Source organism: Marmota flaviventris, chromosome 17, assembly GCF_047511675.1.
Source record: "Marmota flaviventris isolate mMarFla1 chromosome 17, mMarFla1.hap1, whole genome shotgun sequence".
Lineage (NCBI taxonomy): Eukaryota > Metazoa > Chordata > Mammalia > Rodentia > Sciuridae > Marmota > Marmota flaviventris.
Genome location: NC_092514.1, coordinates 73765210 through 73777529, shown reverse-complemented (window position 1 = coordinate 73777529; position 12320 = coordinate 73765210). Strand labels below are relative to the sequence as shown.

The following is a 12320-nucleotide window of genomic DNA, read 5'->3' as shown; positions in this document are numbered from 1 at the left end:
GCACTCCCTCTCCAGACAGTGGGTTCTCCAGTGGCCTCACAGCCCATCCCCCATGGCTTTATGCCCTGTCACAACACTCCTCCACCAAAGTATTGCATCTTGATTACTGTCGGAATATAAGCCCCATGAGGGCTGCAGCTATTCCCTCACCTCTGTGTCCCTAGCACCTGGCACAGGGCCCGGCTGGGTGAAGGACAGAGTGGAGGACACATCTGCACATTCACACCCCCAGCATCTCCTCTGCTGTGCCCTCTGCCTGGACTGCCCGTCTCTCATTTCTTGAGAAATAAAATCCTATCCTGCATCAGGACCCCATTCACCTGTTACCTCCTCCCAGAAGCCCCTTTGGGGTCCACAGCCCTCCCATAGGGCCCACCCATGGGCCCTATGTGGCTGGGTCTCTGTTAAGGCACAGTCTACACTGGGACTTCCTCATCAGTCCCAGGACCCCACGTCCCAGGGTCAGGAGAGCCATTTGCTCCCCTTCCACAGCCACACCGGGAGTGCCATGCCATCAGCTCTGTCTGTCCTGGAGGATGAGGGTCACACACCTGCAAGGCACAAGGCCTTGAATGAATGACTGCTGAATCCAATTAAGTGCACTCTGTCCTCTCAGGTGGAGGCTGCTCTGGCAAGGGAGGTCGGGGGCAACTGCATATCCTCCATCTCCCAGAATGGCCTGGATCCCAAACACCCTATTTCTCCATTTAAGATGCACATTTTCCACATTTGAGCAGTTCTCAAATTGGGACGTCAGTGCTGATCAAATGTGTAGGCTGAGTGTGGCATTTCCATCTGCCCCCTCGAGGCCACAAAAAGCCGTGATCAATAACTGTGCGTCTCAGGGAGAGACGATCGTCTCCTGTGGAGGTGCTCCCAAAGCCCCCAGAGTCCTGCAAACCCCACACTATACGGGTGGGCCTCCCAGCCCATCTCTCGTCCAGACCTGCAGGAGCACAGCTCAGGCCCCAGGGCCTGGAGTTCTCCCTGTGAGTGGCCAGGGCAAGGACAGCTCTGCTGCCCAACCCAGGGAAGGGCCCCAGGGGGCAGGCAGCCTTCCCCGCCGCCTCCAGCTGGGGCTGCCCCCAGGCCACTCTCCCTCTGCAGTTCCCCCTGTTCTCCATGTCTGAAAAACCCGTGTAGCCCTCCCTTCCACCAACTCCACCAGAAGGGACAGGTTCCAAACGCAATTAGCCAAAGGAGCGGGGCAGGGAGGGTGGGGGGAGGCAGCCCCCTCCCACAAGGTGTGCTTCCTGCCTTGTGAATCCTAACTGGCAAGCTTCTCTCCCTTTCCTGCCCCTTCTTTCTTCAATTTAATCAGCTAACATTCTCCGAGGACCTGCGTGGGCTCCAGAGATTCACATAAATCAGGTAGTGGCCCTTGTTCAGTGGTTCCTGACCTACGGGGAAATCAGTGCCCACCACCTCACTGAGGCGCTCCACACAGACTCGCCCACAGTGAAGAGGGAGAGGCAGCGCTTTCTGCCTGGAACAGGAGAGCAGGGCGTAGGGAGGGTGGCGGTCTGGAGAAGAGACTGGGACTTGGGGTTTTGCAAGATGAGTAGGAGTTTGTCAGGTCTGAAACGCACACCCTGCAGGATCTACCTGGGACAAGTCTTAGTTTCTCAGGGTAAGTCACCGCAGGGGACTCTTAACTCTTCTGCTTCCCCGTCCTCTCCCATCGCCCCTTTGGCCAAATGCCAGGATAACATGTTTATATAAAATCTTTTCCCCTGACATGGCTCTAGCTCAGGAGCCTAGGGTGGTTCCCAAGTGCAAGCTGAAGGCCTTTCGCTAAAAGAAACTGCTCCTCTGTTCCCTGATCCCCCGGGTCATCTCTCCAGCCTTCTATCTGCTTCTTCCTTCCATGTGGGCTCTGACTCTGTAGCTCCTCGACATCCCCAGCCTGGGTCACCCCTTCCTTCCCCCACATTCTCCCTCCTTCCAGAAGTCTGTTCCCTGGGACCCATCCTACATAAATCACAGCGAGAAGCCTCCTGCAACCCGGAGACTGGCAGGGAGGAGGGATACTGGCAGGGAGGAGAGTCTGGCTCCCCGAGAGCTGTGTGACCTCATGCAGGCCGTTCGACCTCTCTGGGCCTCAGTTCCCTCACGGGGGACTCAACGGGTTTCAGGCACTTCCCACCCTCCCCCCTCCTGGGAACCAGGCAAGCCATTCCTTGTTTATTCAGAAGTCACATCTTCTGGGATCCGGCCTAGAAAATGGCAGAAAAGCTTCCAAGCACCAAGGAGACACCAGGAACTTGACCGCTAAAGAGAGACCGTACACTTCACTCCCAGCAAGCCCCCCCCCCCCCCCCGGGACTCTGCCGTTAATCTAGGCTCAGTCCTCACAGGGTGCTTATCTGGCTTTCTGGCCCAGAGCTTTCAAAGAGCCACAAATTAGACGTGCAAGATGCTGCTGGAGGACAGACCGAGGACAGTCACAGTTAACGGTGACAGTAGACAGACCCTCAACCAGGGGCTCCACACACCTCGGCGTCCCCCAAGGGCAGGCCGCGCACCAGGGGACAGAACCCACCAGAGTTGCCGAGGAAAGGTTCAGTTTCAGGGTGCAGCATCCAACAGGGCAGTGGGTGTGTGTATTCCAGAGTCTCATTAAAAACACAGGGTGCTCAGCCCTCGCCTGCCCCTCGCCTGGCCGGCTCTGCAGGCGACCCCTCTAACAGCTAGCTCTAGGGGATCTGCCTCACCCATCTCGTCCCCTCTCAGGACCGCCCCACCTGGGTAAGAGAAGCTAAGGTGTTGTTGAGATTTGCAGGGACCCTGCCTGCCAGCTGCCGCAGTCCCCAGCCACTGCCCTGCACCTCTCAGGAACAGGGAGTGGGGACTTGCAGCAGATCACCCATAATGCAGCTGCCCCCTGGAGCACGGAGGACCCTCCAGAGCCACCTCGAAGGACCGCAAAGAGATCAACAAGGCCACAGGGGAACCAAGACTTCCCCCTCCCTGCCCCCTCCCTGCCTCCACTGAAACCCAGAGCCCTTGTCCCCAAGACAGGGCTGAGATGTGGGGCCTAGGCTGCCCGCCCAGTATGGCCACCCTGATTAAAGCTCCTCCTGCTTTGCAACAGGACCTTTGGGGCTTGGCTGGGACCCCAGAGTCTTGGTTAACTTGGTCCAGGACTCGGGTACGGCCCTGTGCTTGGGAAAGCTGGCCTGCTCCCTCGCCACCCATCATCATTGTCCAGTCCACTCTCCAAGTGTCCCTGGAAGGCCACCAAACCCCTGGCCCTGCACTGTGTGCGCAGTGCCCTCCTGGCCTTGGGTGGGTCACCCGCAGGCTGCTCCCTCCCTGATCCCTGCCCCCAGGGAGGCTCCTCTGCCTCACACACTGACCACCGGGAGCTGGGAGCACGTGTCACCCCACCCCTGCGCCTGTGCCTGGGCAAGGACGAAAGAGAGCCAGCCTCCTCCGCGCCCCCCCACCTCGAGCTCCGCCCCGCCCCCGGCCCCGCCCCCGGCACTCACGGAACATGGTCATGAACTGCTTGGGGTTGAGGTTCCAGTAGCCCCAGTTGGTGCGGTAGCCGTGCAGCGTGGCGTACTCCTCGTGGTTGTACGCGGGCTCTGTTCCAAAGGTGTCGATGACCCGGATTCGGCACCTGGCCCCCAGGGATCAGGAACAAGGGTCATGCTTCTCTGTGTGTCCCTGGGCTGGGGCTGCCCCAGCCACGAGCCCTGTAACTGGCCAGTGGCTGGGTCAGGGAAGTGCCAGGAGTGGGAGAGCTTGGCCTCCCTGTGTGACCACAGCAAGTGCCTTAACCTCTCCGTGTCACCTTCCAGTCAAGTGGGATCACAACAGCCCAATCGTCCTGGCCCCCTGGTCCCTAGTTAGTGTCCAGAAACTGTTACGACTGCTGCGCAGGAGCAGCTACTTAGAGGGGGGTCCCTCCCTGCTCTCCCCAGGGGCCCACCTATAACATTTGCACTTTTCTGGCTGGGGGTCCTGTGGGGACCGTGTTGGGGGTCAGTGCCCCAGAGCCTGACTACCTGGGCAGGGGCTGGGTGGTAGGACTGCCTGCCCTCCTCCCTTGCTGCCCTTGGGGGGAAGGCTCCGAGCCCAGGGGGCTTTGCCTCTGTGGGATCAGCCAGCCCCGGGCTCTGAGGCCGCAGAACATCCCTGTCCCCCGCCTGCAAGTGGGCCCTGAGGTAAGGCAGGGCCTCCGCCTCCCAGGACGCTGCCCCGCCCCAGCGACCTTCCAGTAACCCGGAGTCAGGCGCCCAGTGCTGAGGCTGGCAGATCAGGGGCGGAGGAGGGCGGGAGGGGGGCGCTGCGTGCCTAGAGAACGCGCATTAATAATAAAAGCAATAACACTGCCTGTCATTTTTTTTCCTTAATAAAATCATGTGGGATAGGCAGTGGGACTGGAGCAAACGTAATAAATAGCAGGGCTCTCTGTGCTAAATTAAACCCGCATCCCTCTGGCTGCTGGAAGACAGGGAGCGATGGCACGGGCCTTGCTCCCGACCCAGGGGGTGCAGAGAGAGGGGAGCAGTGCGGGAACGTGGCCCACCTGGGGCACAACAGAGGCCACTCCCCCAGTCCTGCACAGCAGAGGCCACGCCCCCAGTCCTCCACAGCAGGGGCCACGCCCCCAGTCCTCCACAGCAGGGGCCACTCTCCCAGTCCTGCACAGCAGAGGCCACGCCCCCAGTCCTGCACAGCAGAGGCCACGCCCCCATCCTGCACAGCAGAGGCCACGCCCCCAGTCCTGCACAGCAGAGGCCACGCCTCCACTGGGGCATCCAGTTCCTTTCCACCACTCCCTGCCCCCTCTATCCAGGAGACCCCAGCCCCAGCCCCATGCAGCCCAGGGACCACGGAGGACTCTCCACTGTCCTTGGTTTGGTCATCCTCCTCCTCAAGGGGCAGAGCTCCTGTGAGATGGGAGCAGCAGGAATGGGAAGGGCAGAGGCAGGGAGAACAGTGCCTGGGCAGCTGGCTGTCCGGCAGGGTGTGGGGAGCAGCTTTCTCCTTCGTCTACAGACACCTGCGTCCCCACCGCCATCACCAGGCCCTCTTACCGGTACTTCCTGAAGGAGAGTCCCATGTGCTGTTTCATCTGCTGAAGGCCGTGGTAGTCGGTGTAGATGAGGTCGAAAGGCAGGGGCATGGTGAGCGGGCAGTTCCCCCGGCCTGGCGGTACCCCTAAGTTACTGAGAGAAGAGCCCTTGAGAGTCTGAGCTTCAAGAAACTCACCTTTTCTATCAGATCTGTGCCTGGAGGGGCCTCCAGCCCACCCAGTTCCTAGAGCCCAGGGTGAAAAAGGAGAGAGGTGTAAAAAGGCAGTGAGGTTAGTGCAGACTCTTGGACAGGAATTGATGGATGGCTGTGAACAGTTGTGCAGGTATATCACTGCACAAGGGAGTCCAGCCAGGGGCAAGGGGCATTGAGATCTAGCCCAGGCTACCTTGCCAAACTATATACCTGGCCAGGGCTACCTGCTCCTCCTGCAGGGCTGTGACTGCCCAGAGAGGGACACTAATTCACATAGTGCCAGAAGCACTGGCTACGGTCCCTAGCATGTTTGTAGTGTGTGTTCGGAGCCAAGGGTCCCAGACCTCCTGCTTCAGTACAGTCCTGCTCTGCTGACCGGGCTGCTGGCTCTCCAGGGCAGTTCCTGGCTCTTCTGGCCTCTAGGGACCCGCTGCCCACGGGCCCAGAGTCCTCTGAGGCTGGGAGCTGCCTGTGGCCTGCCAGGCCACTCAGACGCAGTCTTCATCTGGGACAGCGCTGCCTCTGGTGGCTGAGCAGCTGCCGCTTGGCCAGACTGGGGGGGGGGGTCCCTCTGCTAGAGCCTTGGGGTCACCCCATCTCACCCGGCCTGGAGGACATGGCTGTAGCCCTGTGGCTTCCTCTAGAGTCACTGTCTTCTCAGCCACCTCACAGAAGCAGGGCTCCAAGCCCACGTAAGCCCCTCTGCCCTCCCTCGGGAGCCCCAAGCCGACTCCTCCCCGTCTCTCCCCTGCGGGCATGAGGTCACTGTCTGCGACACACATTCCGTGGGTGTGTACTGGCCCCTGAGCCAGGGAGCAGGTCACCTGCTGCAGGGCCCCTCCACCTTCTCCTACCACCAGGCCAGAGGAAGCAGCCCAGGGTCTTGGAACCAGGGCCAGCTCCCGAGATGTCCCTCCCTGTGGTCCTCCCGTCCATCACATTGAGCAAACATTTCCTGAATGCAAGTGGGTGCCGGGCCCTGCGCCCCACGGAGACGCACAGCACAAGTCCTGGAGCACAGAGCCACAGGAGGAGTGTGGCTTGGGGGTGTGGCCTGGGGTGTGGCCTGGGGTATGGCCTGGGGTGTGACCTGTGGGTGTGGCCTGGGGCGGGCAGGAGCCAGCCAGCCAGGTGCTGGAGGCTCAGGGAAGGGCAGGGAAATGAGGAAGGCCCTCCTCTGCGGGCAGAGCCTCCTCTTCCTCCCAGCAGCTCCCGGAGGGCAGAGAGGCCTCCCAGGGCTGGACGTGCCCAGCCTCTGCCTCTGACCAGGCCACTGTGCCTCCCAGGGCTGCCCACCTCCCTCGGATCTGGTTCAGACGCTGCTGCTGGGAGAGGTCCTGGAGGCCCTGCTTCAGGGGTCCACCCTGCAGTGACCTCAGGCCAGGGAGGAGACGCGCCTGGACAGGGCACCATGGATCAGGTCCAGGGGCTACATCTCTGGCTCCCTGACGCTGGCCAGTGGGAAAGTCCCCGCCTAGAAGGCTCTGCGCTGTCCACAGGCGCTCAGCACATGGAGGGTAAAGGCTGGGTGGGGCGGGGGCTGGCGGGCAGGTCCCCTGAGCACACCGTCCAAAGTGGTGCCATTTTGATGATGTTATGGTCACCTCTCAACGAGGCCGTGACAGAAAGACCTGGGGGAGCTGGCCACCATGGAGATCCAGGCATAGGGGCCTGCGCCCTGCAGAGACGGGGTCAGGGAAAGACAGTGGGAGGCCCCCCTGTGCCCCCACCAGCCAGAGCACTCCACCTGGCCGAGGCACCCCCACCCGGACAGAAGCTTTGCTGCTAACGTGGACAGAGGACGAGACATCCTCCAGCCTCTCCCCGTCCCTATCTGTGAACCTCAAAGGCCTGGTCCCTCCTCCCCCCTCCCCCGGGGCCCTCTCTAACCCACCAGGAGCCTGGCCAGGGCTTCCAGGCCCCAAACACCCGGGAAGGGGCTCCCGCCACCCAGAGGCCACCCAGAGACCTCCTGAAATGTCTGGTGGCCCTTCAGTTCTCCCCCAGCGGGGCTCTGGCTCCTTACGCCAAAAGTCCCCCCGAACTCCAGCTGGTCACCGGTGTGTCCCTGTCCCTTCTTCCTCACTCCCCCACCCAACTGAGAGCCGCAGAGGAAGGGCCACGGTGATTCCCCGCCGTCCCTTGCAGAAGCGAGGAAGGGCACGGCTGCTCCTGAGCCTCGGGACCCGAGTCCAGGGAGAAAGGCCACAAAGGTGGGAGCAAATCCCCGGGAGACTCTGTGCTGCTGTCTACGCCTCCTGCCGTCGTCCCTGTCACCTTCCTGGCTGCATTCCCCATGCTTTCAATGCCATCCGTCGACTCATTTCATCTCAGCAGCTACCCTAGAGATCAGACCCTTCCACGTTCTATTCCCCTTTGCAGAGCAGGAAACAGAGAGGTTTAGCAATTTCCCCAGATTGCACAGGCTGGAAGGAGTGGAGGGGGGTGGGAGCCAGGCAGTCAGATTCCAGGGTCCACACTGCCACCCGCCGGGCTCCGCCAACCCCAGGCCCCTAGATGGCAGACTGCACAATGGAGGATCAGCGGACCCCAGCGAGTCCTGGGCCACCAGCAGAGACGCGGCTCCAGTCCCAGTTTTGCCGCTGCCCTGGGTGAGTCACAGGCCTCGAGGAGCCTCATTTTCTCACTGGCAAAAGACCGACAAAATGAGCCGAGATGGGCCCCTGGGTCGTGAGACAGTGAGTGACAGCTCCACTGCCGAGAGCACTTGCCGCCCAGAGCACTTGGAGGCGACATCTCCTTCGAGAACACCGAGTCCCGTGAGTCTTCTCTGAGAGCAGCCCCCATGCCTCATTCAGGCCTGGCCCTCTCTCCCCAGGCACCTGTGACGGTGTCCCCTGCCTGTCCCCGTCCATCGCGGCCTTTCTAGAGCTCTCTGCAGTGGGAACCGGCACGTCTCCCCAGGGCTCTGGCCTTCCCGGGCTCCCACTGCCCCTGGGCCACACCCCAGCTTTCTCCCCACCCTGCCAGAGCTCCAGCCCTGTCCCCAAGGGCTGTGGTGGCCTCTGCTGGTGGCACAGGACGCCCTGTGGGTGCAGTGGGGTGGGCAGGGAGCCCTCCTCTGCAGGGCGCTGGAGCAGCGAGGCCCCGCCCCCAAGGGGCACTGGAGCCAGAGCCCAGGGCCTCCCGGGTGCAGCTGCCCAGCGTGGAGAGCGTCCTGACAAAGCCAGAGACAGGGAGAGACGCCGGGCAAGACACCCTCAGGGAGCTCTCACTCCCTGCTCCTGTCGCGCAGGAGACAGGCGCGGCAGGACCTCGGTCACTCTCACCCCGCGGCCCTCTGCTCCTGCAGTTCCCGTGGGCCAGCGCCTCCCTGACAGAGACTTCCCTCAGCCTAGAAGCTTCTTGTCCCTCCCGTTCCTGACTCACACATGGCCTCCTCTTCCAGGAAGCCTTCCTGAGCCGTAGGCACCCCACTTCTGCACCCTAGGCCCGGTCACCCCTGGGGACTGTCCTGAGCCGCCGCCTTCCTGCTGAGGGCAGGACCAGGTCATCCTCAAATCCAGGGCTGGGGACGGGATCTGGCCCAGTAAATACCTTCTGTGTTCACGGGGAAGGAACTGTCCCAGAGGCCGGGGGAGGAGCCCAGGTGAGGCCGTCGACCTGGGCGTGACCCGGCGTGACCCGGGCGTCCTGTCACTCTGCATGCTCCACACTGGACTTGGGGCCTCCGTGACCCCAGAGCCCGTGGCAGCAGGAAGAAGAGACAACGGAGTCCCCTTCCCAGGTGTCCATGGAAGCCCGGGTCTCCTGGCCCTGGAGGACGAGGGCTTTCAATCTCAGGTGACTTCGCTGAAGAAGTGCCTGCAGAACCTCATTGCTCTTGTCACAAGGAATCTGCGCTTCGCCCATGGAGAGCCGAGAGGGTCAGAGCAGGCTGCGGGCTTATCGCTGTAATTCACGCTCACTTTCATGGCAATTTTACACGAAGTGCTTGGCTGGAGCAACGGCAGGAATTGAAAAGCACCGTCCCCGACAACCTCCAGCCCGGGGCCTGGGGAGGCCCAGCCGGCCAGTGCTGCCTGCAGGACCCTGCCGGGCGCCTCTGCACTTCCAGGGCCATGTCCAGGGGAGGGCCTCTGAGTCCCCAAGGGCCTGGGCAGCGGAGCAGGGCAGGGTATCCCTAGGAAGAGGCTTTAACACACCCACTGCCACCAGGAGGCGCATTCACAGGGGCCAACGGGGGGGCGAGGGGGGGTACAGGGGTCAGCACAAGGCGTCTCTCTACGTCCCCAGTCCCCAGGCGGGGCCTGGGGGAGGGGCAGCCCCAGGAAATGGAGCCTTTTACAGCCACCTGGCTCTTGTCTGGCCCCTGTGCCCAACCCAGACTAGCCTACCTACAAAAGCCCAGGGTCTTGGTGGGGGACAGGGCCATGACATTTAATGCGTACCGAGTCTCCGTCTTGCCAGGAGAGATCTGGATGGTGTGATGGCCACGGGACACTGTGAATGTGCTTATAGCCACTGAGCCATGCACCAAAAAATGGCTAAGAGGGTGGATTTTACAGGACGAGTGCTTCACTATAATGAAGAGAGAAAGGCTGTCCCGCCCACGTCCCTGGCTCCTGTGCCCAGCACTCCATGTCCAGAGGTACTGAGGTCCCCCCACCTGCCCGGGGTGCCCAGCTGGCCAGGCATGACACAGGGCTTCAGCAAATACCCAGAGCAGGATTGACTCAGGAGCTTTCTGCTAAAGGATCAAACAGTTGGTTGGAAATGGGAGGAGGGGGAAGCAGAGAGCCTACGTGTGGGGGGGGGGGGCAGGAATCCACAGGCTGAGTTCTGATGCAGCGGGAAAGCCCCCGCTGGAGCTCCCCCGTGGACCTGCTGGTGGCCTTGCCTGGACACCGAGTCCTCGGGTGTCCGCCTCCACTTCTATGACATGTTGCTCAGACAAACCTCGCCGGTCTCTTCTAAGCTAAAAATTCTCTGGCTTTCTCTCTCTCTGTGCCTTTGGTCTAGGCTAGAAATAATCTCTCCAGGTAGCGCTCAAAGTCGGGAACAAAACATTCCCTCTCTCTCCCTCTCTCTCTCTCCCTCTCTCTCTCTCTCTCTCTCTCTTCCTCTCTCTGTGTGGGAAGGACCTAATTAAAACAAATTCCTACAAAGCGCTCCGAGATCTTTGGCTCCAGTGCTAAAGCGCACACAGGGATCCTCAGCTTCTCTGGACGCATCTGCTTTCTGGGAAGGCACGGCAGGGACGGCCCGGGACGTTTCCGTCTCCCCAGGCACCTGCTGGCCCTCTGAGCCCATCCAGTGCCCACCTCCCTTCTGAGCATCGTGGGCACTGCCTCCCTCGCGTGGCCCCACTCCCCTCCCCGCGAGCACCAGGGGCAGAAGGAGCCAGAGATTTAACTGGACACCTAATGAGCTGCCTCGGGACGCAGAGGTTAGGACCGCTAATGAGGAAGGAATGACATTCTCCCACGGGTTTTCTTCTCCTGCTCAGGATGGGCTGATCCTCCCCTGCCCAACAGGAGCTTCCTGCTGCCATCAAGATGGGCCCACCCTTGGCTCCCTCTGCTCCTGCAAAGGCAGTGTCCTTGGACACCCCCACAAGCCCCAGTGCCTCAGAGGGTCCTGCCAAGGAGAGCCAGACCCCTGGAGCAAGGGGCTCAGAGCAGATGGGAGCACATCCAACCACCCCTGGGCCACAGTGACCACAGGACAGAGGGGGAAACCAGGGCAGGTGTCTCCCCACCCCCGCGGCCACGACGGGGACCTTGCCCAAGGCCAGCGCGTTCTCCCCGGTGTTTTCTCCTAGTGAGCAAGCTCAGGGCTAAGACTAGGCCCAGCTCCCAGGAGAGCCAGCGAATCCGCAGACTCACGCCTGGACTCTGGAGCTGCTGCTGCTGGGGGGGGGGAGAGCGTGGCCCCCGCTGTTCCCGCACGTCTTGCAGACTGGCCGGTTTATATAACGAACGCCTGTGGAGGCTCAGCACGGCCCAGGCTCCCCGTCCACACCAGGCCTGCCACGCACCACAGCCCAGCGGCTAGCCCAGTCACCCAAGGCTGGACAGCTCCCGGTGCCAGGCTGGCCCCAGGCCATCCCCGTGCTCCCAGGGGGGGCCTGATATCAAGTTTCCTTCAGATCCTGGTGGAGCTCATTTCCTGGGGCTCTGATGCGTCCATCTAGTCCCACACACCTCTGTGCAGAGGCCCTGGAGGGCAGAGGACGGGCGGGACTCCACTCCCAGCCCCAGCAAAACAAACCTCGCATGAAATGTGGGCTGAAAGGAGAGATGCGAAGCCTCGTGTCCCTGAGGGGACGGCGAGGGCTCTGAGTCCTTCCCAAAAAGGCCGAGCAGAGAGCAGTCTGGAGCCTCCAGGAGGCTGCCTCCCTTTTATCAAAGCCCCTTTGTGGTTTGAGGGTCAGTTCTGAGGCCCAAGCAGAAGGGTGGGGCCCTCCAGGCCCACTCTGCCCTTCGTCCCCCTCACCAGCCTCCTCTGTCCCCATTTGACAAGACCCTCTCCAGGTGCACAGGGTTCTCCTGCCTCAGAACCCCAAAGCCTGCTCCAGGGAAGAACCCCAACCTCAGCCTCTTGGAAGCAGTGCCCCGTGGCACCCCATCTGGCCCCCAGGCCACCCCACCCGCCTGAGTGCGCAGACCCTGCCCACAGCCGGGGTTTCATTAACTGTGTTTTCCTTTGCAGCCACCTGCTCACCCAGGGGACCAGGGCAGGGCTGGGGAGGGAGGTGACGGCCACCTCAGGACACAGGTTTGAGGGCAGATGGTGCAGCTTCTCCAGGGTCCTGACGTACACACAACCGACCCTCTCCAGGGCAGCAGGGCAGGGAGGCCGGGGATCCTGTGTCCCTCCTGGACCCCAAGGGAGAATGAGCGGCTGGGACCAGGGCAGCCCCACCCCGGATTCCTGGGGAAACACTGAAGTCATCCAGCCCCTGGCAAACACCCCCTCCTGCGCCAGGTGCCCAGGCAGGGAGGCGGGTGGAGCCGTCAAGTGCCCAAGCTCCCTGGCCCCAGGTGCCTCCAAACAGTGGACCAGGCCAAATGCCCACCTCCCCCGCCCCCCACAGCAGGACAAAAGTGGAGAGA

General features: G+C 61.9%; 1 protein-coding gene across 3 annotated transcripts in view; it reads right to left on the bottom strand.

Annotated features, from left to right (window-relative positions):
• LOC114082867 (alpha-1,6-mannosylglycoprotein 6-beta-N-acetylglucosaminyltransferase B) overlaps positions 1–12320 on the bottom strand; it is a 55867-nt gene that overhangs the window by 12067 nt on the left and 31480 nt on the right. For all 3 annotated transcript variants that reach the window (XM_071603306.1, XM_071603305.1, XM_071603307.1), the window contains 2 exons: positions 5049–5180; positions 3492–3625 (listed from right to left, as the gene is read on the bottom strand). In XM_071603306.1, the coding sequence (XP_071459407.1) occupies positions 3492–3625; positions 5049–5180 (266 nt within the window). The remainder of the gene's footprint in view (positions 1–3491; positions 3626–5048; positions 5181–12320) is intronic.